The sequence below is a fragment of the Syngnathus floridae genome, chromosome 22 (genome assembly GCF_059516105.1).
Source record: "Syngnathus floridae isolate MCC-2025c chromosome 22, RoL_Sflo_1.0, whole genome shotgun sequence".
Classification (NCBI taxonomy): domain Eukaryota; kingdom Metazoa; phylum Chordata; class Actinopteri; order Syngnathiformes; family Syngnathidae; genus Syngnathus; species Syngnathus floridae.
In genome coordinates, this window is record NC_142434.1 from 6,143,050 (window position 1) to 6,167,940 (window position 24,891).

General features: G+C 42.0%; 1 protein-coding gene and 1 long non-coding RNA gene across 2 annotated transcripts in view; one reads left to right on the plus strand and one right to left on the minus strand.

The window, feature by feature from the left end:
• Window positions 1–103: 103 nt before the first annotated feature.
• LOC148379460 (uncharacterized) overlaps window positions 104–24,891 on the plus strand; it is a 28,329-nt gene continuing 3,541 nt past the window's right edge. The window contains exons 1-2 of the long non-coding RNA XR_015855345.1: window positions 104–464; window positions 832–963. This is a non-coding gene — a long non-coding RNA (uncharacterized LOC148379460). The remainder of the gene's footprint in view (window positions 465–831; window positions 964–24,891) is intronic.
• LOC148379461 (protein O-mannosyl-transferase TMTC2-like) lies at window positions 1,058–24,821 on the minus strand. Its single transcript, XM_088366646.1, has 12 exons — window positions 24,400–24,821; window positions 13,476–14,073; window positions 7,154–7,982; window positions 6,957–7,071; window positions 6,093–6,178; window positions 5,659–5,843; window positions 5,501–5,579; window positions 4,807–4,928; window positions 4,153–4,234; window positions 3,099–3,213; window positions 2,965–3,028; window positions 1,058–2,367 (listed from the first exon to the last, which is right to left on the minus strand). Exons 1-12 carry the CDS (start codon window positions 24,480–24,482, stop codon window positions 2,176–2,178), a joined length of 2,550 nt encoding a protein of 849 aa, XP_088222772.1. The 5' UTR covers window positions 24,483–24,821; the 3' UTR covers window positions 1,058–2,175.

The window sequence follows — 24,891 nt, forward strand, 5'->3', positions numbered from 1 at the left end:
GATCAGATAATGTTACAGTTAAATATAAAATAAACTCATGGGAAGCGAGCAACGCTCACAAACATCCGGGATATATTTTTTTCGTAGAGTTTGTTGACGTCATTGCGCTCTCTGACGTTCTCCGTACAGGACAAAGTTGATGAGTAAAATTAGCGGATGACTAAATTAAACCTAAAATACTTCGTTGGAAACGTGAGCTGGCTTCTAATCTTAAAATAAATGAATGAATTCGATGCTATTCCACCCTCAATTATTGCCCCTTTGACTTTGAAACTGATACATATCGTCCTTACTTCATTCACGCGCCAACCCCCTTTAATTTTGACTATGAGCAACGACAAAAGGTCACCTCATAAAAAACAAGCCTTTATTTGTTCACGGTGGGTCGGCCATTTTACCCCCCTAATATTATTTATGATGACACATTAACCTTCTGCCCTTCCTTCTATGTGACACACTGACAGGTGAGACTTTTTAATATTTATTTTTTTACCCGTGACTCGTTCTATCAACTGTTTTACGTTTGTCCAACAGAGATCGCTGTTGCTTCAGAAACAACTGAACAGAAAGCCAATCAATTATTGTCGATTTTGTTGTACTATAAATAATCACACACAGGCAAACTGTTAATCATTTCTTGTTCATCCTAATGCCTGAGATTCTCATCAAAGATTCAATTAATATGACGTGTGTGTCACCTCCTGCACGGCAAGCATAAAAACTCATTTGTGGCATCCACGTTGTCGCTCCACAGCCACAAATAAAGATTTATCAGCCTTAAAAGTGCTTTACGAAAAGATCAATGGCCCTGACCATATGTTCTTTTGCTAGTCCACAGAGTGATGGAGAGGAGCAGGGAGGAAATCTTTCATCTGCCCAGCTTCCTTCCTTGTTGTGTGTTTCGCGTGGGACAATAAAACAGGCAGGTGCTGCCGGTGCTGCTGCTTGGAATGCAAGCCACATGTGAGTAGAACCTTGAAGTTGTTATTTGTGGGTTTTGCTGACAGCTGGTTGAAGCTACTTAAAGCCGCTTAAAGTACAACAACAATCACAGCAATTAATTGGCAAACATGTTTATTCTGGACAAAAAGTTCAGTTTTTCTTACAAAACACAAATGACGTTCTCTAATTGAAACTACACGACCATGAAACACATCTAATGTAATGTTTGGTTGGTGATATTTTTTTTTGTATTTCGGGATTTTCTAATGGCTGTCACCCTGCTGCATGATAATGTTGGTAGCTGTGAATTCTGCATTTAAAAAAAGAAAGGTAGTGGATGAGGCCATTTCAATATTTAAAAAGTACTAAATGTATATTAAAAAAGAAAATTAGGGCCACACCGAATAGAAAAAAAAACAGCGAGAATAAAGTAATTATTTTTAGATAATTAAAAAAACCAGCAAGAATAAATTATTTCAAGTTAGAAGTTATATTAACATACCTTTTCAGATTTTTTTTGAAGTGAGAAAGAAGTTGTATTAGTGACATTATAGTTCATGTGACAATAACGTCAAAAGTAGTAACATGCTGTGAATAAAGCCTTATTTTTTTGGATAAGTTTTTTTCTGATGAAAAGGGATGCAATATTATGAAATTAATGTATATATTTTTTAAATGTATTTTTTTAGGAAAGTCTGAATATTGGGATGAAAAAAAGGTGTTTTAATTTCTAGAAAATACATATATATTTAGTAAATCTGACTATTTTTGCAAGATTATGATTTATTTTTGTCCCAAATAAATGTAACTTTATTCTCATAACATCACTAGTTAATTTTTCCTTTTCACTGTGGCCCTAATAGTTCTTAGTAAATTCACTTTCGTCCAGCTCTTGGGGGGGGGGGGTTTCGTTCTTGCGACATCATAGCAGTGCGACACAATGTAAGCAACCAATGATTTCATTGGCTTTCACCACAAAACAATATTAATAAATTAACAAATGACCACACAAGAAACGTGAAGAGTTTTTTGGCCGGCGTATTTGCTAGCCACAAAAGGCGTACAAGCTTTGGCACCACATGTTGGAGTTTTTTTTTTTTTACACAAATCTTCAGAGATGACGGCCTCCGTATCTTTCAGTTCAGTTGAAGAATTGTGTTTTTTCCAAATGAATAAGAAAAGTCGCCTCAAAGTTCATTTCAGCACCTCGTAAATCTGCCTTGGCCTGCTTATTTAAGTCCAAAGTTGCTCCGTCCTAGTGGCAAGCCCCTGCCGCTCCATGATGTTCCAAAGCTTGCGCAGGTTTGAGCGCGTAATGGCGTCGTCGGGCTTGAGGCGCAGCGCCCGCAGGTAGTTAGCCTCGGCCTCGGTCAGCTTTCCATTCAGGTGGAGGATGGCGCCCAGGTTCATGAGTGCCGCCGGGTACTGGAGAAAGCAGACAGTCATAGAGTGATTTAGCAGGACAGTAATTTGAGTCACAATCGGGTGGTGCTATGGCTCGCAGACCGCTTTTTGAAAACCACTAGTGTCGAGTTACACGTGCGACAGCACCAGTGGCGACCTTGACTGGATGTGTGAGAACGGTTTTATGTGTCCAGCATCAAAGCCGCAGAGGAAGACAGCTCCAGTCTTTTTACTTTTATGTATCAAGCTGTCACGGCGCCAACCTTGGGAATGCTGCTCTGCTTTTTGTTTCATGCCAGACTGTCTTCACCATGATGTCATATTTGATCCAGCCGCTATTTTGCGTTAACCTAAAAGAACTACTTTCACGTTTGACTCTGCGGTAGCATTGACGTTTTAGGCAATTATGTCATTAGGCTAACAATATGCAGTATCATAAAACTGGAGGATTCCCAGTGGGAGGTAATTCATGTCAAAAAAAAAAAAAAACTAGGTGGAAGCTGCAATGCAATCTCTAAATTACCTCTACTAGACAAAACTATGGATTTATTTTTCTTTTGAAGTGATTGATTCATGCTGCACCACCACATTTTCTGGTGTTGTAAACTGAGTACTTACGTCTGGTCGGAGAGCGGCTGCACGTTGGTACTGCTTCTCTGCCGCCTCATTTAGACCGGCCTGCCTGAAAAGATGGCAAAGCGTCAACCCGTCATTAAGAACAGCTTCAGCTGGATTGTTTTTCCAAAGCTAACCTGAGCATGTGAGCCGCGCTGAAAACCACGTCGAACTCGGTGCCTTCCAACTCAGCTGCCCTTTCCGCCATCTTAGCTGCCTCGACGAGTCGAGACTGCTCCAGCAGGAACTGACCTACGCAGAGATTGAGAAGATTCAATAATTGCAAACACGACAACAATGGAAGATGAATGAAGCTGGTGAAAAAGACGAGCGTCACAGGAAACGAACAGGAAGACGGCAGAGATATTTTGTGATTTTTCATGACCGGCCACCTGGCCTAGCAGTCACAACTTCCTGTCCCAGAGTCTCTAGATGATGAAATGTTATGGGTTCGATGCTCCTTCAGGCACGTTCCGTCTGTTCTGCAAACAATGGCAGGAAGCACTTGCTTGTCCAGAGCATCTTCCTATTAAAATGGCCGACAGATATCAGGCGCACGTTCAGAGCTCACCCCATGAACCCCGGACACACTCAAGGAGCCAGATGTGAGATAAGGCGCCAAATAAATATCACGTATTACAAGAGTCTGCAAGATAACGCAAAGGGGAAGCAGCGCCGTCCAAAGACAGCAGTGCTCCACCTTACCAGGTGCCAAAGCAAGCCAAGGGAGAGGAAAGAAGAACGATACGGTGGGACACAATGGCCACTCTACTTCATGGAAACAGCGGGACCAGCTTCGAATTACACGGAATAAGTCCCCACTAAGTTCGAGTTTGTCAATGTAACGAACACCAAACCTCAAGTCCACAAGCAAACCAATCCTCCGCCCCGCAAGTATCCAGAACTATGGATCACTTCCTACCCCAACCCCCGAGAAACAATTTCCCCGGGCTCCCCGCAATTACAAGTCTTATCAGGTTACACAAGCCGCGACATGAAGTCCACCCTGGTTTAGAACTTCAGCTGGTTGCGGTCTGGATACAAAGTTGACGCCGCAACGCTTAAATGGCAGATGAAAGCGTCCGAAGATCCCCGTGTAATCGACCAAAAACTCAAAGCCATGAATGCAAAACCTGGACTAGAACAATGCAAGCAGCACTTTAAAGTTCTGTAGGAGTTTTTGAGTCTTACCATAGTGCATGTAGCAGTTTCCTTTCATGGGGTCCAGCTCAATGGCTCTAAGGTAGTACTTTTCTGCTTCTGTATTTCGTCCCTTTAAGAAAAAAGAGGAAAGCGTGAGTTGATGAACAAGACTTTATTTTGACCTGTAACTGACTCCTTTAAGACAATAACAACAAAACGGTATCTGATGGGGTGATGTAAAAAGGAAGCCTAGTAATTGTGTCAAAAGTCTGGTCCATTGTCCAGGGTCCAGGCAGATCTCGGTTCCAGGGCCCAAAGGAGGCCGATCCACCAACACTGCAGCTCTAATATTTTAGCTGTGCGTCTGAGCTGAGAAAGTCTGCTAATTTCTTGGCCCTATGTCTTCACTCAAGGAAGGAAAGAGGTCAAATATCCCTCAAGGGTTTATAGAGGGCAACTCCCACAAGTCAAACTGGACTCAGCTGTGAACACATCTGTTGTCACATCAGTGTCAGAGTTTTTTTTTTGCCTTCGGGTGGAAGGACAGATTTTTTATTTTTTTTTTGCAGCCGCTACATCGCAAGGAAAAAGGTGGGCCATTGGTGTTATGGGGTGCAAGTGACCCAGTTATGAAGATGTTTACATGCACAGAAAAGTGTTCTGCCAGTTTCATTTAAAACAAAAAACTGTGTGTGTACATACTATGATGGACAGCAGTTTTCCGTAAGTAAGATGAGCTGGTATATGGTCCGGCTTGACCCTGAGGGACTCCTTATACCAATGTCCTGCCTCCTCCAGTTTATTCAGCCTCATGTAGGCCTCTCCTGGTAACAGGAAACAAAGGTCAGGGTTTAATTGAAAAAAGTTCCGGGTGTTGCCTGTGGAAAAAATAACTAACAAGTTAGTCAAGGACAGATTATGTACAGTGTGTTTGAATGCTGGGAAAGAATCAGGAAGATGAATGCAGTTGGCTTTTCCAGTGACATGACATCAACATGACATCAGCACACGCCTCCCCCCACCTGACTAAACGAGAGCTCAAGCGGACCATCTAAACTCTAAGCTTCCATTAATGTCATTAGTGTTACAATAACAAGGCGTTGGATGTGATTTATTCCCTGGATTATCTTCAATCCTCTTCAGTAGAAATGCACATTGAGAAGCTACAGCGCTCCGCTGTTTGCTTTGGCAACGCTTCAACATTTGTTGAATTCACTTTAAAGCCTCTTCTCATGTGGATCATCTTAACAAGAAGTTTCAACAACACATCTCCGGCCAAAGTCAGCACTGCTTGATGTTGTTTGAATGCCATCATGGGGCCATTTTATAAAGTAGGTGTCACCGGATTTATGATCCCTTAGTTTGTCAGTGTGATACAAAATAAAAATTGGCATACCCATCATGTTAAAAAGGCTGTGCGGTGCAAAGTGTCTGGGCATCCTCTGCACTGCCTGCTTGTAAATGGAAAGGGCCTCCTGTAGAATGCAGAAAAAAAAATCAACATAAAATCCACCTTGGAAATGGAACAGATGAAGCATTTTACAACCGCCGTACCTCCTGTTGGCCCTGCTCGTGCAGAAGTTTTCCCAGGTTATACAGGCAACTGGTGACTGAGCTCTTGTGGGTGTGGGGATCCTTCAGATTCTCGTCTGGAATGTTGGCGCATGTCACAAAAGTCCGTTTGGCCTCTTCCAGGCTGCCCTGGTTCATCAGAATGATTCCTGTGTTTAGGTAGGCGGCTGCAGCATAGAAATGACAAAGGCCGAGCCTGTTATAAGTTTTCATTCAACGTCTGATTCATCCTTTTTAATTAGCTCTTCACGGATTTTGGGATTAAGCTGAAATGGCCTGATTTCCGAAATGTGGCACGCCTCTGAAATGAAGTGTGACCTTTTGGGTCTGGGTCTAATTACTCATAAGACTGCAGAATGTCAAAATGAACGAACAATCACTGTAGTTATTTTCTATCGACACAAGGTTTTCCTTACATGCTAGCGTTGGCCGACTCCCAATAGCCAGTTTGTAGTAATGAAGCGCCTCTGTAAATCTCTCGTTTTCCTGCAGCAGCAAACCCCTGGACGACATCAAGAAGGGAAAATGCATGCGACTTTGAGACACAGAATGGTTTAGAGTTGTCAGAATGAATCGAGTAATCGATTATTAAATTAATCGGAAACGACTTTAATAATTGAGTTACAACTTTGAGACACAGAATGGTTCAGAGTTGTCAAAATGAATCAAGTAATCGATTATTTAATTATTCGACAGCTACTTTAATATTCAAGTAATCGTTTAAAGCCATTTTTTTACCTTAGAATCGTCAAAAGCCTCAATAGTTAGCCTCTCAACAGTAATTATTCATACAATTTTTGGCATCATTCATGGAAACAAACAGGTTATATTTTGTGTTTAATCAAAACAAGATATTTGCAAACATTGGCTTTTACTTCGGACAACAATAACACAACATTAATTTCCGTTGTATGATATTCTTTGTTTTTTTTAGTTATTTTTATCAATAAACAATACATAATAATCAAAAGGGAAAATGTTTTTCTGATCCATTTTGATGCAAAATATGTTTTTACGATTATTCGATTAATTTATGGACTAATCAATAGAATTATTTATTCTAAAAATATTTACTACTTTTTAATCTGGGATTTTGGAAGTAATATGGCAACTTTGCTTTCGCTGGTGTGGGAGTTACTTTGTCTGATTTTGCTTCCCGTCTGTCACTCCTTTGCGTTCACCTCGCTTTCTGCCTCCCCCGATATGTGACAGATCGGATTAGCGCAACTCCCATCAAGGGTGTCAGGAGTGGGAGATTGGTCGATGTCTTAAACACTCACAGGTTATACAGCATGTCAGCCATGTTCCCCCTGTTGTGCAAAGCATTTCTGTATGCTTTCTCCGCCTCCGCCATCTTGCCCTGGCTCTTCAGAACATTTCCTAAATTGCCCCAGGCTGCAGGAGACATTGACACAGTGTCAGGCTGGATAAAGTATTAAAAGAACGAATGGAGGCTAATAAGAATCACCCATCTTACCTTTTGCAGGGTTCACACTAATTCCTGACTTGTACAGATTCTCCTCGTTGCTCCAGTCCCTATTCCTTTGAATTGTTCTAAGTCCGTTTAGCAGCACCAGCACCAAACACAGACTCAACAGCAAGGCCCTGTAGCTTCTTCTTCTTAGTCTGACGTACAAGCTTCTTGCGCCAGTGGCTACTAGTAAGCAGAAGCCTATGCTGGGAATATAGAGTACCCTCTCGGCAATGACAAAACCGACATAAAAGAAGAGATTGGACGCAGGGATGAAAGGTAGTGCGAGTAAGGCCAATGAGAGTATCGCAAGGTTTTCTGTGGGGGGCAGGGACATCCAAGGAGGGTCGTCGTGGAGTCCGGCTGAACCGTTCACGGTGATCGTTGGTGGCCCCAAGTCTGTGTTGTGGTTCGTGTCAGGTGCATGGTAACCATTCCCATTGGTGACTGATTTTCCATTTGTTATTTTGCTCTCTGCATCTTTTCCTTTTGAGGTGGGGCCGTGAAACCCAAACCAAGTCAGGAGAATGACTCCTCCATAAAAGGCAAGCGTATGAAGATTCCGCCAGTCGGCTAAGGACTTCACTAAGGGCACCGCGTCCATGGACCAGTCGAAACTCAGCTTGTCGGGGCAAAGTAGCAACCAAGCATTGGCGGCGGGCAGGTGGAGGAAGGTCAGCGTCCGGGTGAGGAGATGCGGCGAGTCGGCCGCCGGGTTGTCCGAGTTTGAAAAGTTGGGAGGCTTGTTACCCATCCAGTAGATGCGGCCTGACAGCAGAATCATGCCCCAGGTAGCCAGAACAGCGAGACTCGGCAAAAGTTTCAGGTTCTTCTTCTGAAACGAAACACAATAACTCTTAAACTCCCTGCTTAAGTAGAGCTGTCAAAATCAATTGATTTTAACATCAGTAAATGGGGGAAATTATTTAGTAAAACGCTTCCATGCAAAATACAGTTTTATCCGATTAATCGGTGGAGTAATCGATTCTAAAAATATTCAAGTCTTGGAGTTCAACTAAAAAGTTTCAACCCCCCCTCCAAAATATATCCCAGATCTTCTCTTTGTCATGATAATAGTAGTTATCCCCTCCAAATTAATTTTGACATGTTCATACTAAATCATCAATGACTATTATTGCTTCAGATATGTTGGTAGTCTTGATTTAAGCGGGCTTTCCTGGTTGGCTGTCAGGGTTGCCTTGAGTGTGACTGCTAATCAGCTTAAATCTCATTGTGTTGGTATGCAGATACTGTTTACATCTCATAAGAGCCTTAATTCTGCAGCCATGAGGTCGACTGTCACGCAACACTTTTAAACTTTGATCTTTTTATTGCTCTCTATGCTCATGTTGGATGTTTTAGAGGTGAAGGTCAAGCAGAGTTCCCCCTCATGGACTTAATGCGACGTAACGTGAGCGATGATCACCGAGACGCCGTTCACTGCCTCTTTTGTGAGCCCATTTGTTATCTCCCAGTTCGTCTTTGGCATGAACTACATTTGAACCCGTCTCAAGAGCGTACGAGTTCACGCAAACGTACCGTAAAGCATTCTAATGTGCGGGGCAGAACATTCGCAGCGGTGGTCTGTGTCTCATCAACGATTTCCATGATGAAAACGGGAACGCCCTCAACGATGTCATGAATGGTCTAAACATCTCCTTGTGTGTTCTTTTGAAAGGCGACCATGATAGAAAACTTCTTGTCCATAACAAAACCGTACATTAGGATTATCCTAAGAGGTTTAGCACGGATCTACAGGCTTCAGCTCGGCTGTTCGTTTCACCAGATGAGAAGTGGAAAAAACATGAGAGGGTCAACAGGGGCAGGCAACCCCCCACAGCTCCCTCGGGACACTCGCTCTTAAAAGAGCCCGTCGATGGAGGTTTTCGAGTACTTTGACAGGTGCTACATGAACGGGGGACATGAAAGTCCTTCCAGCATTGGCGGCATGGAAGCAAATGAGCTTTATTTTCGCCTTAACTGCATTGCGAGTCCCTCCCAAATTGGTCCTTAATTGTCGCCTCAATGCATGACCCGCTTTCAAGCGTGACCGTGAATCTTCACGCTAATCAGTTTTTTAAGTGCTTTCAGTGAATCAAACGAGCAGCCCGCAGGTGCAAGATTTTTATTCAAGCAATGTGTTTCTCTCCCAGATTGCAAAATACTGATGAGTTATTCATTTCCTTCCAAAATATTCTTTGGTTTTGGTAATTTCTTCTAATGAATGGCTTTTGGGATTCTTGGTGGTTCAGAATAGCAAATCTGAGCATAATAAGAAGAATCCATAAAACATACCCAGGCCTGAAAAACAACACCTGTGTCAGGTGTTTTTCCAAAATATTGGGTACACTATGCTAGGGGTGTCACCATTGAATATGTTTAGAATCGATGATTCCATCGATTAATCAATTTAATCAAATAAAAAAGATGTGCATTAAAATGTATCAATAATAACAATTTTTCCCGATTAAGGTTCATTTATTTTTATTTATTTGGTATTATTTAGTCTATCCATCCATTTTCGATTAAAAAAAAAAAAAACATCTAAACAGAGAATGTCATTGTTTACAAAGTAAAAGCATTTTTGGTTTTGTTTTATTTGGAGCAAACAAAAGATAAATCAGTTTATTTTAATGCAAGACAAGAAAAATCTGAATTATAACTTTGGAAAGCCTAAAATCAGAAGTTTGACAATCCTTAGGTAAAAATATCCCTAAACAATTACATCATCATTAAAATAATGAGGTGATTAATTTTATCATCAATTTGTTGTCGATTAATCGACTAATTTTGACTACTCTGCGCTAATATTACAAAACAAAAATGCCCTCGATCCACCTGAAATGTGGATTACAAGGCTCAGTTTAATCTCCTTGAGGGTGCTGTATATTTTTAGAAGGTTTCTTCACATTTCATTTCAAAACCACACTGACAATTAATTAGGGGCATCAATGACGCCATAGTGCCACAAAACGCCGCTGCCGTTAAAATCGACTGCTACTAAAATAAACCCACAATTTGGCTGCGAGTGGTCCCCGGAGGTGGTTAACCACAATAAATGATGCAGATAATGATCATCCTTTACGTCAGACAAGGAAACAAGTGTTTGGAATTATCTTGATTCACTTCGGGTTTTATTTGGAACACTTTAAGAGCCGAGAGCTGTTTCTTATATCCCATGTTGGCCTCAAAGATGTCATGTTATCAATGGAGTTCATTGTCGTCAAAACTCAAACACGTCTATTTTTTTACTCTTTCGTTAACCCTTCCCTAATCGTCCCCCATTGCCTCTTTCGTCCTATGAATCCATGTGTCAATGCAGCCGTGTGCTGAGAGTATCAAACGCGACCTGAGCGGCAGCAGGGGAACGTGGCTGACTTCGTGCTGAGAGCAAAAAAAAGTCCGACAGACTTTTTTGATTTAAGCCGCGTCCAATTTAAAAAGTGCTGGTGACTCCTTCCAACTGACTAAGCGATCATGTGTGGCATTGGAACCATGAGCCATAAAAATCAAGAATACTTTGTTGCGCCAAAATATCGACGAAGTAATCCAAATGATGAGGTCTCAAGTGAGCGTCGACAAGGACAGCTGATCAGTGGCGCTAGTTGAGGATTTCAAGAGTGTTGGCCCTTGATGCTGTACATCTGATTGAATTCACATGGATTGTTTTTCTGAGCCAGTTCAAGGATATATTTTTTTCGAAGATTAATACAGGAACTAAAGTTAAGAAGCACAAGATTTGAAGTTAGGACTGTCACTATTTTTAGAATTGTTTATTCTATCGATTATTCCACCGATTAATCATATAATCGGATCAAATTTTATTTTGCATGAAAATGCATTACAAAACCATTTTACCCATTTACTGTTTATTTGGTATTCTTTATTTAAAAAAAACTAATGAATAACAATTAACTATTCCACAAGAGGGATAAACGTACTCACTATACTTTCTGAAACCGATTCCGGGACTGTTACGATTATTGCTTTCATTAAACACAAAGGACCATCTTTGTCTTTATTGTTTCCGATTACAAAAATTAATGAATAATTGCCATTGACATTAGACGATTCGGGCCAGTCTAAGGAAGAAAAATGGCTGTAAACGATTACCAATTGATTACTTGGCGATTAATTTATTATTTTTGACAGCTCTAATTTAAAGTATAAACGTCTTAATTTCTTTGATTGCCGAACAACATACTGTTGTCCTTTAGAGATATGTAGCAAAATATTACACAGGAATCAAATTCAGATTTTTCATGTTTTTCTTCCTTCTCTATAGACTGCGGTGCTAACACCACACCCTCCTTTGTCTCCCTCTCCCACTCTCTGCCAATTCTACCGTTCCCCATTTGAAATCTCATCTCAGTCTGATTAGGGAGTAAATGGAATGAGGGATGGAACACCGGCCAGAGCACATCTGTCGACGGATTTGCATTTCTTTGTCTCTGCAGTAAAGCGGCCGTCCGAGATCTTTACAATCGATGTTACGAAAAAGACACCGCTACTGTTTTAGCCTTAAAGCTAAAGATTCTCCTTCAAGTAAAACAAAAGTGGTCCATTCCCAAGACCAGGAACAGATAAAGCGAGGGAAATGAGAGCATAGTTTCCCTCTCCTACATCCTTCATCTCTTTGTGTTCCCAAGCGTCTCTTTTTGAGACGTCTGGCTCATTATCGAAGAAACAATTGCCCCCATGGCCGAGCCCGTCGAGTCACAAGCTTCCCTGCCAAGATAACCGCGACTGGGCCCGTACTGGAGGGTACCAGCGGAGTGATAAATGAGCCAGATGTGGTGGCAGGAGGGGCAGCAGTTGGCACCGGGAACACGCACTCACACACACACACACACACACACACACACACACACACACACACACACACACACACACACACGCGCGCGCGCACACGCACACGCACATACACACACACGCCCTCCCACACACGCCCTCCTGCTTGCCAGTCGATGACGTGCCCGCACTGAATGATTTGTGACGACAGCCTCCAACAATCACTGAGAGTGATGAAATCTTCCAGAGCGCCCTGGAAGCAAGCGATCGGAACAATGGAGGAAAAAGTGGAAGGCTTCCAGGTTTTATTTGCCAAAGTTATTCCACTGTTTTCCTCGTTGGTGCAATGCAACAATTCCACCCTGCTGTGGCTTAGCTTCTCGTGAGCTTTCACCTCAATTTTTAATCCGCTTTCGAAAATAAATGCTATTAATTTGTTCCCACCTTGCAAGATATCGAATAAAAGGTGAAGGTTATTAATCAGAAGAGATTTTACGTGAATGTCTGGTCGTTGCTGAAGCTCTCAAAATTCCTTGATTAATAGATAAGTAATCAAATTAATCGACAACTATTTTAATAATCAAGTAATCGTTTGGAGCCATGTTTTAATTTAGAATTATTCAAATTGTCTAACATCAGCTTCTCAACAGTAATTATTCATTATTTTTTGTAATTATTCATGAATACAGACAAATTATCTTTTGTGTTTAATCCAAACAAGACATTTGCAAATATCTGCTTAATAAAATAAGATTTATATAACCACTAGTAACTCGGTTCCAAAGTTTGGTGAATACAACATTAATCCCTCTTGTGTGTTATTTTTTAATGGTTATTTTGTATTTTTATCACTAAACTACCAAATAAACAACAGTAAATGGGGGAAATTGTTTTTGTAATACGCTTTTACGCAAAATGAACTTTTATTCGATTAATCGATGGAATAATAGAATAATCGATTCTATAAAAAAATAATTTATAGCAGCAGCCCTAGTAAATGGAGGGACAGTAATTTTCGGATGCTTCCACCAAAGCACTCAGAAAGCTTGTTTGTCCTTGCCCCACCAAGCCAAGGAGAATTTTTTTTTACATCTGTTTAGCACTACAAATGTCGTCATGTTGGCAAGAGAGCACTTTCTCCAATCAAACACCAGTAATCATAGTATCAAGGTTATTCCGAAGAAAAAAGACGCAGTATTTAGTCTGCACATCTGATGCTTGCATAAAACTGTGTTTCCCGGAAATGCACTCATGCATTTAAGATGTTAATCTTAATCACGCTTACATTTGGGCCTCTGAGCTTCGATTGGAAGCCGGCTGCCATGTTTTGCATGGAAGTGGAAAATGACTGTTTTGCTGCTTCACGCATGATGAATGAGCAAAGCTTCGTTTCCATGTGTCACTTGAGTGAGGCTCGCACGGACAGACGTTTTTTCTAATCACGCTAGCTAAAGAAATGCAAACGGCGCATGACACAAGGTAATTTTAAGAACCATTAACTGGCAAAGGGGCAGAACGTAGGATGCCCCGCTTTTACCTTTCCAAGTGGGAGCAGGAGCGCCTGGCGGAATGTGAGTCGATTGAAGACGAAGAGGTCGTAGACGGCCGACACCGCCAGCACCGTCACCCCCTGCTCCTTCCAAAGCATGCTCGCCGCTGCGCACCACAAGCTGCCCACCATCCACATCCAGCAGCGTGCCACCGAGCCGCCTGCGCCGCAGCATCGCGCCGCCCGCAGCCCACAGTGTCTCGCATAGCAGAGAAGAGACAGCAGGAAAAACAAAGCCGCGCCGACGTCCGCCCTCCCGACCACGCCGGCGACTGCCTCCGTGTGCACCGGGTGAGAGGCGAAGAGCAAGCCGGCTAGCAGACTCCATAGTCCTCCGCCCAACAACGGGCGACTGAAGGCCGTGAAGGCGGCCGTTACAAGCCCGTGAAGTGCTATGTTGACCAGGTGGTAGCCAAAAGGCCGCAGGCCGTGCAGGGCATAGTTGAGGCGGAAGGTGAGGGTGCAAAGTGGACGGTAGGACTTGTGGCTGCCGCTGTGGGTGAGCAGGGTACCCCAGAAGTCGTCATACAGGATGTTGGTCCATGGGGTCCCTGGGAGAAGATCTTGATTGGTCTTGATGGCTCGGCTGGAAAAGGAGATGCAAATATTACTTCCAAGTTTCGCCTGTGCCTGGTCAAGTGTTCGTTCACACACAACCGTTGCACCGCCACGTACGAAGAAATCCCACATTAGAATTTTTTTTTTTTTTAATTACGAGCTAATCCGCAGGTTTGCGAATACAATAGTTTTAAATTGTAATATCACTAATCGCTACTAGATGGCAGACACCTTAATTGCATTCACACCAGGTCTTATATTGCCCTATACTACAACATAAATAGGCCTTTTTTTTTTATTTATTTATTTTTTTAATGGATTTGGAATAATATGCATACTACCTCAATAATATAAAAGTTTGTTTTACCATTTATCATTTTACAGCTTCAAATAAATTAGACTAAGAATAATTCATGGCTGATTGATGAAGTACTATAATCTATTTGCATTCCACGCTTAAATATTCCAGTCAAACACTGACTTTGATGTATTCTGACATTTCTACAGGTGCTTGTACAGCCCCCCCGAGCCCCGCCGTTGATTCCCCTCATTAGCAGGAACACAGGCAGCGAGGTAGAGAATAAGCATCAGCAAAAAAATATGTTGTTCAGTTAGATGGAGCTCATAATAATAACAATTGAAAAAGGATGTAGCTGAGCGGACGTTATTCCTGAGAAAGTAGCGCATGCATACAAAGAGGAAATAGGAGGCGGTGAAACGAGGAAAAAAGAGGAAGAATGCTTTGAAAGTCCCTTCAATAGAGATTTGTGAATGATAAGAAAGCTGTTCAGGCTTTCTGAATATTACATTATTCATACAACGGAAGGTGGGTGGACAAAATGAATCTGTTCATTTCGAAATGATGGAAGCATATTGCATTCACTTGGAGAAAACAAAACTATTTTTGGAGTAAATTCTGGGGGGATTTTTTTCCTCCCTGTTTTTGGAATATATATACATTTGAGTTTTTATGTTGACTGCAATATGCTTCATTACTAATGCTCTGCTCTTAACAATTATTTTTGTTTGTTTTTTAAAAAAAATCTGTTCTATATTTTTTTAATATTGTTTATTTTTTGAATATATTTTGCCTTTTTTTCTAAAAATATAAAAATATTAAAGAAAAAAATCTAAACAGAAAAAAATTCCATAAAACAGAACATAAATCAATTATTAAAAAATTATTTCCCAAGTGAATGCAATAACAGGAGTGTTACATTTTATTTTAACTACGCTCGAGTGCCACTCTAGAGAGACCAGACCTCCACCAGGGCCTACTTCACAGAACCTAACCTCCTCCTTGAAACTATCAATTCACATTACTATATAAAATATAAAACCAAAAATGTCTTTTTATATAATAAAAACAAAATTAAGAAAGCATTTCAAGTAGACTACTCTTAGAATACAAATTTTCAATGAAAGAGAGCTTCCATGGCGCCCGCCCTGTTCTTCCTCATGGGGCATGTTGACGATCATTAGCACACTTTCTGTCTTTGTGCAAGCATGGCGCACAGCATAGAAAGGCTGGGGGGCGGTGGGGGTTCAGCCAAAGACTTCCTTTGTCTGGAGATTGTACCTTTTTAGCGCTTGGAGCCTAAAAAATAGAGCGGAAGAGCTGCCAGGAGAGTTAAAGACTATTTTAAATGTCGACCCAATTTAATTGTTTCCCTGACGAGCATGTAAAGATGTCTTCGCGTGAGCTACGGTCGAGCAAATTTCCACCGTTTCCCAACATTGTTTTCTGACAAAGAAAGCATGTTTATTTTCGAGGTCTGTTGTTGGGGAGTTCACGCTTCGCGGCCATGACATCATATATATATTTTTTTTTTTACAGCTCCTCATTTGAAAAAGCAGGGTTCCCCTGTTTTCCAGTTGTGGTAGTAAATCATTTAAATATTCAAATCAGACCAAATCAAACCATTTGAATGTGTGGATGAAAAAAAACGACGTTTCAAGAAAGCCACAATAATCAACCAGGTGTCTGTTTTTGTGTTTGTGAGCGTGACGACTTCATTGAGTACATGGAGTGGTCTCCCGTAGTGACAGAAGAAGGCGGGGAGACTGGGGGGGGGGGGGGCTCCTTTGTATTCCGCCACCGTATTTGGGCCACGCAGAGCAGGCAGGCTATTCACAATCCTGAAAGTACAGGACAGCTTTTCAGGATTTTTTTTTTTTTTCTGGGTGTGTGGCTAGTTTTTGTTACTGACTTCTTTTACTTTTTTCCCTTCCTCAATGTTTCATAATGTAGAACTCGAAAATAATTAAAACACAGAAAAGCATATTTAAATAGCTGGTCCGTTTGCAGCTTGAGCGCCCGCCGACCTCTAATAACCGGCAGCAGCATAAACAGCCAGCGTGTAAAGTTACAAGTACACTTTTGTTGTGTATGCTGCATCATTTGGACTCCCCGGTGGAAGATAAATTCGCTTGTGCTTGCCACAAATATTCTTTCCTCTTCTATTTCGGGAGGCTTTTGGGGTTTAGGATTCTACTGACGGCTATTCCTATTCCTTTTAATTTCCTTCAATGAATTTTCTTCCCGTCACCATCATCCATCATCCTCCCTCCCCCTGTCTCTTATCTTATCTTCAGAATCCCATCCGTGACGGTAGGCGAGGTACTAGACACTCCCTCATTTGGCTTAAGCTTCCTCCTTAATTTTAGTGTGAGAGAGCGAGGTAGCAGCAGAGCTCGAGGTATGTCAAAGTTCAGTCGCTGTAATGAATTGTGATAATTCCAAATTAATGACCTGAATTTCAAGAGTTTCAATCGCTGATTGTTTTCTGGTCTTTGAGTCTTCCCATTTTGTGACGAAAGGTAATGCCCAAGCGGGTGATCGTCTGTGTTACTTATTGGCTAAAAAAATTGAAGTAAACATTGAGTTTTTTTTAGAAACTAGTCCAAATTAATCGATTAATCGATTAATTATCAAATTAATTGACAGCTATTTTAATATTTGGTCATTTCGAGATATTTTTTACCTTAAAATTGTCTATTCATGAAAACAAACCGTTTTTTAATTTAATCAAAACGAGACCTTGGAAAATAATAATCGCACCAGTAACGGAATCGGTTTCAAAAAGTCTGGTAACATTATTCCCTGCTTTATAACATTGTTAACTGTTTGCTTTTTAAAATTACTTTTAAATTTACTAAATTACATTAAATAGTACTAAATAAACAACAGTAAATGTGGAAAATGGTTTTACAATATTCAATTAATCGATGGAAGAATCAAAAGAATAATCGTTTCTAAAAATATTCAGTGGTGACAGCATGGTCTGGGATCTAATCTGATTAAAGGTAGGGTGTGAATTGTGTTCCTCACTCATCCTGATCATTAGCGATTCATAAGCATAGTGACTAATGTCGCCCGGTAGAAAAATAGCAAAATACAAATAGACTATTTCCTCCTCTATTATCAACTCTGCATTTTGAGGAAGTGAGCGCAAAGACAGTGTTCAAACATCAGACATAAGTGGCACCACTGGCAGAACAATGCCAGCGACAGAAATGGCACCGCATTTCTTTTCCCACAGAATATGGAAAGACGGACGTGGGCAAAAAACGCCCAGCTAGCATTTTTTTGCTAGTGGCGATGGGCCACCTTCCTGATTAGATAAGACCATTGTTGAGCATGCGCTTAGATCTATTATGAACCCAATTATCCTGAGGTCCATTCCCTCATTTATCTTTCAGTGGATTGATTCAAGTCTCATTGCATTCTCGCTAGTAATCGATCGTCCGTGCTAAACGGTCGCTGAAGCCAAAAAAGCCACCGCTGCCGCGTCAGCAAAAAATCAAAGCTAAAGAAGTGGAAGGTCCCGCCACAACTTTTCCTGAGCGATGATGTCAATAAAAGTCAGTGATGAATGTTTAGACTCAAGCGGGGAAGGTCTACGGGAAATCAATGGCAAATAAAACCGACGCTTGGCTCACCCTCAGGGGCAAGCAGGTGCAGGTACTGATTTGGGATTTAATACTTGCAACATGCCCCAAAAGTCTTTGAATCCCGATTGTTCTTGAGGAACTAGTTAAACAGTTGATTCATTCCATCAGGAACTTTCCCATTGAAGAAAATCTCACCCAATCAATCTGCTATAAATGCTTAAATGGGATTTTATGAGATTATTAAAGCACCTACGCAGACCAACTTCTGGTCTTTCAATTCCAGCAGTAGAACGACGGCAGAAAAAACCCTCCAGCGTGTTTTTAGGAAAAACCAAATGATCAGCCAATCAGTCCGTTCAGAGTCTGCACGGTTAATTACAGCGTCTCACTTTGCACGACTAATTAAGGTGGTCGGTCTCTCTCTCACGCACTCGCCTGCTTCCACAGTGATAAATGTGCAGCTTGATTAAAATTTGGACCGAGCGTTGCTCTGCAACATGGCGAAACAACACACGAACCGCAGCTGTGCACATTCTGGGGATATGAATTATGACTTCAAGGTACAGCAGTTTTTTTCTTCTCGCAGTCATTTAATTAGTCATACCGTGGAGATTGAATACCGAGCAACACTCCCGCGTTAAAGTCGTTAGCTCCAGCGAAGCTAAATGTAGTGCCGAACATGTATTAGCAATCCGCTGAATTAAACATGAAGGAATTAAATACCAAGGATAACGTGCGTGTCTGGAATCGATTTTCTTCTCCGGATTAATCTAAATGATCCATCTCGTTCCAAACAGTATTTAGGGCCAAGGTATGAGGTGCCAATTTAATTTACCAACAGGAAGTCTGCCATTTTATGGTCATTTTTTTCAGGTCCAGGGATTCCCAAAAAATGAGGTCCGAACCGATGCTAAATTTGAAAAACAAGATATTAGAGAATCTGGAGGTTCTTCTGTCGAGAGTGGGTATACCAAAAAATCCTGTCTGTTGGGTTCTGGATCTTCTTTTGGTGCTTTTTCCGAGCCAAACTAACAAGCCGTGCAGGACTGTATCCAATCCACTATAGGTCCTCCTTTCTTTCACCGTGACCATTTGTCACATTCCAGCATTAGCAAGCGGGAAACGGGAGCTAAAGAAGGGGTACCGCAAGGGTTAGGGTTCGTGTTAATTATCTAAGATCTTTTCAAACTGGGAACTGTGATCAACATGGTGGGTACAAGGAAGCCATTTGCCTGACCGTTGCTTCTTCCTAAAAGTGTGAATCCCACCTATTTGACCTTTAACCAAAGCACAACAAATCCTAGCTAGCTATTTCCAAGCTAACATATCGTCAGAGTTCCCGGTACGCTCCGAACCTCATTACCAAAGAACATATGGTGTCATAAAAGTACATCATATTCCTCCGCCACCTTCTGTCGCTGCCGTGCGGTCGCCGCAAATCTCACGGGAGATATATAAGCTTTTCGCCCTCCGCCAAAAAGAATCTCCTGAGAAGGACACGCAGACATGATGTCATGGACAAAATGGGACAAAAAACAAAATAGCAAGCGAGCACCACGTCTTTGTACTTTTTGAAATTCAGTTACTGAAGCGGTTATTGTTTTCCGTAGTAACAGCAAACGTTTGCAAATATCTTGTCTTGAGTAAAAACAAAAGATAATCTGTTTTCATGAATAAATACAAATATAATGAATAATTGCTGGATTTGAACCATTCTAAGAAAAAACGTCTCTAACCGGTTAATCGTTAAGTAAAATAGTTGTCGATTAATTTGATAGTCGATTACTTGGCGATTAATCAATTCATTTTGACGGCTCTAGATAACACCCCAAACCGGAAAGTTGAATGCCTCTTTGTGTTCTATAAGTCACATTGTGGCTGCTGAAATATTGACAAAGGCACCTATCTCAAAACCAATTTTTTTTTTCCCCTCAACATACATAATTCAGTGACCTTCAGGAGAGTGCGATGGATTCGAAGTAATATACGAAAGGCTAAAGATAAAAATGGGGTGTGGATGCGGCAAAAATCCATTAAAAACAAATTACTTTTTTGTCACAGTCCATCATGGAAGCACGAATAAACCTTGCCTACCGCCTCGCCTATCATCTCCATCCGAGATATTTTTTTTTTAGACTGGCTGCCTTCATCCAATGTAGATTTGTCTCATTTATCACGGTTGCCTTCTCAATTGGGCCACCACCACTGCAATGTTTACCTAATAAGCGGCGCACCTGATATCCAGAGCCGCATCCCATTGCGAGACCATCCATGCAGAAATTCACCCACTTCACATTCCTCAGCTGAAACCGTGGCCCGTAATCCTCCGCGGGTAATAACACAACATTTTATGATAGCACGCTACAGTGATGCCGGAGGCGGTGCTGTCACCTGATCTCCCTTCGACCCGCAGTCACTCACGTCGTCTCTCGGCCCATCTCTCTGTGATTTTTATGAGGTGTGAAGCACCAAATCATTTCCACACAAGCGCAGACGGCCGAGTCGACCCGCCCCAGCTTCGCAAAGCCGCGGATGCATTTTATAAGTTAGTTGGAGTAACCGTGCATGAAGCAGAGTCAGCAGCCAAGAGTCTCCATGTTTATGAGGCATGCCTGCACCTTCACCATAGTGCTGTCGGGGAGTTGAAGGGAATGTGTGGCTTATGGTTGGGAAAGGCTGTTCTTAATTGGAAAAATCTATGAGTAATACGTAAAACAGATCTCAGTTAGATTTTTTGGGGTCTTGTGGTGCCAAGCATGGGATGTAATTTTTTTTATATATATTTTTAAAAAAAATACGTTTTATTATCTAGTCTACTACCGATTAATCGATTAAATCTCATAAGCATTCATTTTGCATTATTAAGCATAATAATGAGGTTTGACGTGCAGTTTTTATTTTTACCGACCTAGGTTCACCATCCTGAAATTCTGAAATTTGGGATTTTGAGTGTATAAGGCTTGGTGAGTGTCAGTAGAATGAAAGTGTAGAGTTGGCACTCATTTTGTTTTGTTTCAGATTGTAGGTCAAGGTCCTGCCAGGCGTTGCTTGGCTAAAGAAATTTGGGTTCTATGATTTAAAATATATATATAAAAAAAAAAACGGACCTTGTTTTGATTCAGTCACACTCAGGTTTGGTTGTAAAAAAACAATACCAACTCAGGACGACAAATTTGAAAATCGCTGAAAGGTGATAGCGGAGCCCTATCGGTTACAAAAAGACAGAGAGTGCTAGCTAAATGCGAGTGTCTTACATGCACACCCAAACCGATTGTGTCGGGGTTTTAGATTACGCCCGGTTGGTCATTTTTAGAAGCGCGCTTTGACAAAATGGAAATCTAATGCCACAAACAGGAACTCAGTTTACAAGATTGTTGTTTTTTGACGAATCCACCCCTGAATCCAAACGGGCAAGCTGCTGAAATAAGACATCAATAGCATTGTGGATGAATAAAAACACATGTTCAAGCTTCCCTGGCGATACGGCATCACAGTGACACATCGCCAATAGCGAGGGAGGCTTTTCATTTCATTCATTTTGCCTGTTTCTGCTTAAAATGTAATCATTTGGTGACTATTCATAGACACATTTTAAAAGCTGCATGTCTTGAGACAATGTTATTCATTTCCAAGGAACATTTTTCCTGGCAGGCCAACACGTTGTCACCCCCCTCAAGCTGCATAATATTGCACGCACACACCCGAACATTTGCTCACATGTCTCTTTGGCCTACATCTTGCACCAATATTTATAGACTCCGAGCACATAGTGTAACTTAAACAGCCGCAATGCAATTTGGCTTGTTTTTTTTTTTTCTTCAGCAGATTGCGGCAATTACATCGCGTGCTAGTGGCGCCATTGGGCAAATCATGTCGTTATTACTGTTTGTGTGTCGTTAAGCAGCGTGAGTGTTTATGACATAATAGCCCGCTACCATTTTCAAATTGGGATGTTGAATCTGGACTGATTAGTGGATTTGGGATTTTTGCTTTACTCTTCATGCCAGAAAGAAAGAGGAAGCATGTTTTTCATATAACAATGTCATTTACGTGTGGTCGTTTAACGTTCTCCTCATAAATATTTTCCTCATTTCAAGGCGTTTCCTTGGGTGACTCATGTGTGGCGTAACGTCGAGGCAATTCATTAGCGTTTCAACTCAAAGCGGTTTGGTTTTGAACCGAGATCAAGGACATTTTTGAGGGACATTATCATACTGATGCACTTATTGATGAAGATTAAAAACAGGGTCGGGGTCACAAGGAAAAACATTCGCTATGCTAAAAGCCACTAAGGATGCTCCGCCATGCCGTCGCCTTCATCTTAATTTGAATCATGCGCAAATAATTCTATACTTGAGTCCCTCAATCACGATGCATCGTTTAACTAGATAAAAATCTTGAGAAGTATTTGGTCCTGAATATTGGCTTCATCATATTCCACAATAAAAATGAGAGGCTTCCTCACGAATAAATGCTTCCCTCATTTCCATTTATTCCAGTAAAGCTGGAATAAAAAATAAATGCCACCCTCAAATAGCTGACTGTCTTTTTTTCAATGAGTAATAGTCGTAGTAATGTTTTGTCCGTCTGTTTGTGTTCCAGGGTGCTCTGCAACTTATTTGGTCTTTTAACTTAGTTTCATAAAATAATTACCTCCCCTCCAATAAATGCCTTCCACTAAACTCCTTCAGCAGCTGTTTGCATTTTTTTTTTTTTTTTAAAGGGCCTTTCTGTCTACAGAAATTTAATAATATCCGCCACAAGCAATCAATTGTAAGCTTGGTAATAAAACTAAATGTCAAAGAATAGTTATCCACTTTAAAAAAAAATAAAAGCCTTCCTCAAATAATTTCCCCCATCAAAAAAAAAAAAATCCCTTAGTCACGAGTCTTCCCAAAAATGTGAATCACTTAACATTTATATTAAACTTAAAGAACAGTCGCTATGATTTTCCCAAGTCTGGCTTAACTTGTCTCCCATCTTCCGTAATAAAACCTGTAATGGTTTGACAAGCAACGTTTTTTTTTTTCATTGGTATTAGCATTAGCTGTGCCCAGGAAAAACACTTGACCTGATTGCAAAAGCAGAAAGCCACCAGAACATCCCTGCGAGTTGGATTTGCCGTCTCCGATCTCCATGAAGTAGCCAGGATTTGATTAGAGAGGGGTGAAAGGTCAGATAAGCTTTAGGAAGATCACAACGAGGCTCGTTGTGAAAGACAAACGAGGATGAAAAGGGAAATTCGTCGAGGAGTCTCCTCAGGCAAGCGGCGCAGAGTGATTAGTGGTTCTCTGCTGTTGTTGGTAACCGCTCGTAACTCTTCCGACCTCCCCGGGGGGAGGGGGGGGGGGGTTCCCGAGCACGCGACTCTTGACCCTGAGCAAGGACGCCGTTTGATGAAGAGCCAGGGTGGGTCACGCTTCTCATTGCTATTCATCCACCTTCATCTTGCAGCCGTGAAGCAAAAGCCCCGCTTTTGTTTGTCCCCCCGTGTAAATTACAACCGAGACTTTGATTGATGTGCGGCGTAGGTGGATGCTGAACTTTGACGGCGAGGATGGAGTGTGGGCCCGGACGCGCTGGTCGCCACTTGGGGTAATCCGTCACCCAAAGGCTCCTTGACAAGAGCCCGCCGTGTTACGGTCACATGTACGCACAAGCATGACGGATGGCCGACCGCTGGGCAGCATCACCGTAAAAGTCTGATACAGCGGATAACTGCTCTGGGACACGACTGGAATAGAAAATGGAGGACGTTCTGAGATGGATTTTAGTCGCCAGTCAATCACACTGTGAACCACTATTCTCCACTGGATGTCAAAACATCAATACTCTCATTACGTTCAGGGTCAGAAACGAGCTATAGAGTCCATCCCGATTGAAGTTCTTCAAAACCTGGACTTGGAATTCTGACCTTTAAAAAGTGCCCGCAGATTATTGCCAGACAGAAAGAAAGCACCTGTTCACTGATTGCTCTCACATAAATAATCCAACACATTGCTTACATGTCATCACTTGATGATTTATTGCAAATGTGAGTGTAGCCACAACATCAGGACTCGAGCAGTAGCAGGTATTGTGTTTCTAAAAAAAACAACTGAGTTATGATAGCGGACAGTAAGACTCTATTTTCTTTATGGCTTATCCTTGAGTTGAAGACCTGCGAAGGTGACTTTGGATGAGTGTGACACTTGTACAATCTCCAATAAATCTAACTTGGATTTTCTTGGAATGTGGGAGGAAGCTGCAAGCCGGTGATTTGAACCTCAGAAAGCTCACCACTGCCCAGACTCAAGTAACTATTTTGACAACGAAAACCTGACTAAAGTATCAATGCAGATCCAAAGTCCAATTGAAGCCAGCATTGATTGACAAGAGCACATGCGAAACAAGCGCCGTAGCCATGGTAACCTAACTAGGGTAGCCAGGGTGATGGGGAGGAGGAGTGCGACCCACTTACCTGTCATCATAGCAGAAGTCCGCGTCCAATGTGTTCACGTACACCCCCACGGCCACGGCGGTGCATAACAGCTCCGTGATCATCTCTCCAAGCCGAAGCGGAGCTTGCAGGCGGCCGGGGGAGAGGATCGCTTCCAAAAGGAGAACGAGAAGTGGATGACGGGTGGATAAGTCTGTTGTTGTTCAGCCGCTCGGCAGCGCGGCTCCCCATGCCGCGCAGGGCTTCTCCCGGCGCACCGAAAGTGTGTCGCGGCGGGCCATGATGCTCACAAGCGGCTCGCGAGCGTTGTCAGGAGGCGATGAAGAGCGACAGCATCCGCGTGTGTGGCCGTGATGCGCATCTCTGGTCACAATGTGCGTGTGTGCACCCGAGAGCAGCAAGGGAGCGAGAGCCAGGCGCATGTGGTTTTGAAGGCTGCGCATGCGCAATGGCTGCTGCACCGAATACAATCATTCGCACACAAAGAGGGCTTTTATCATTGTTTCCTGCCGG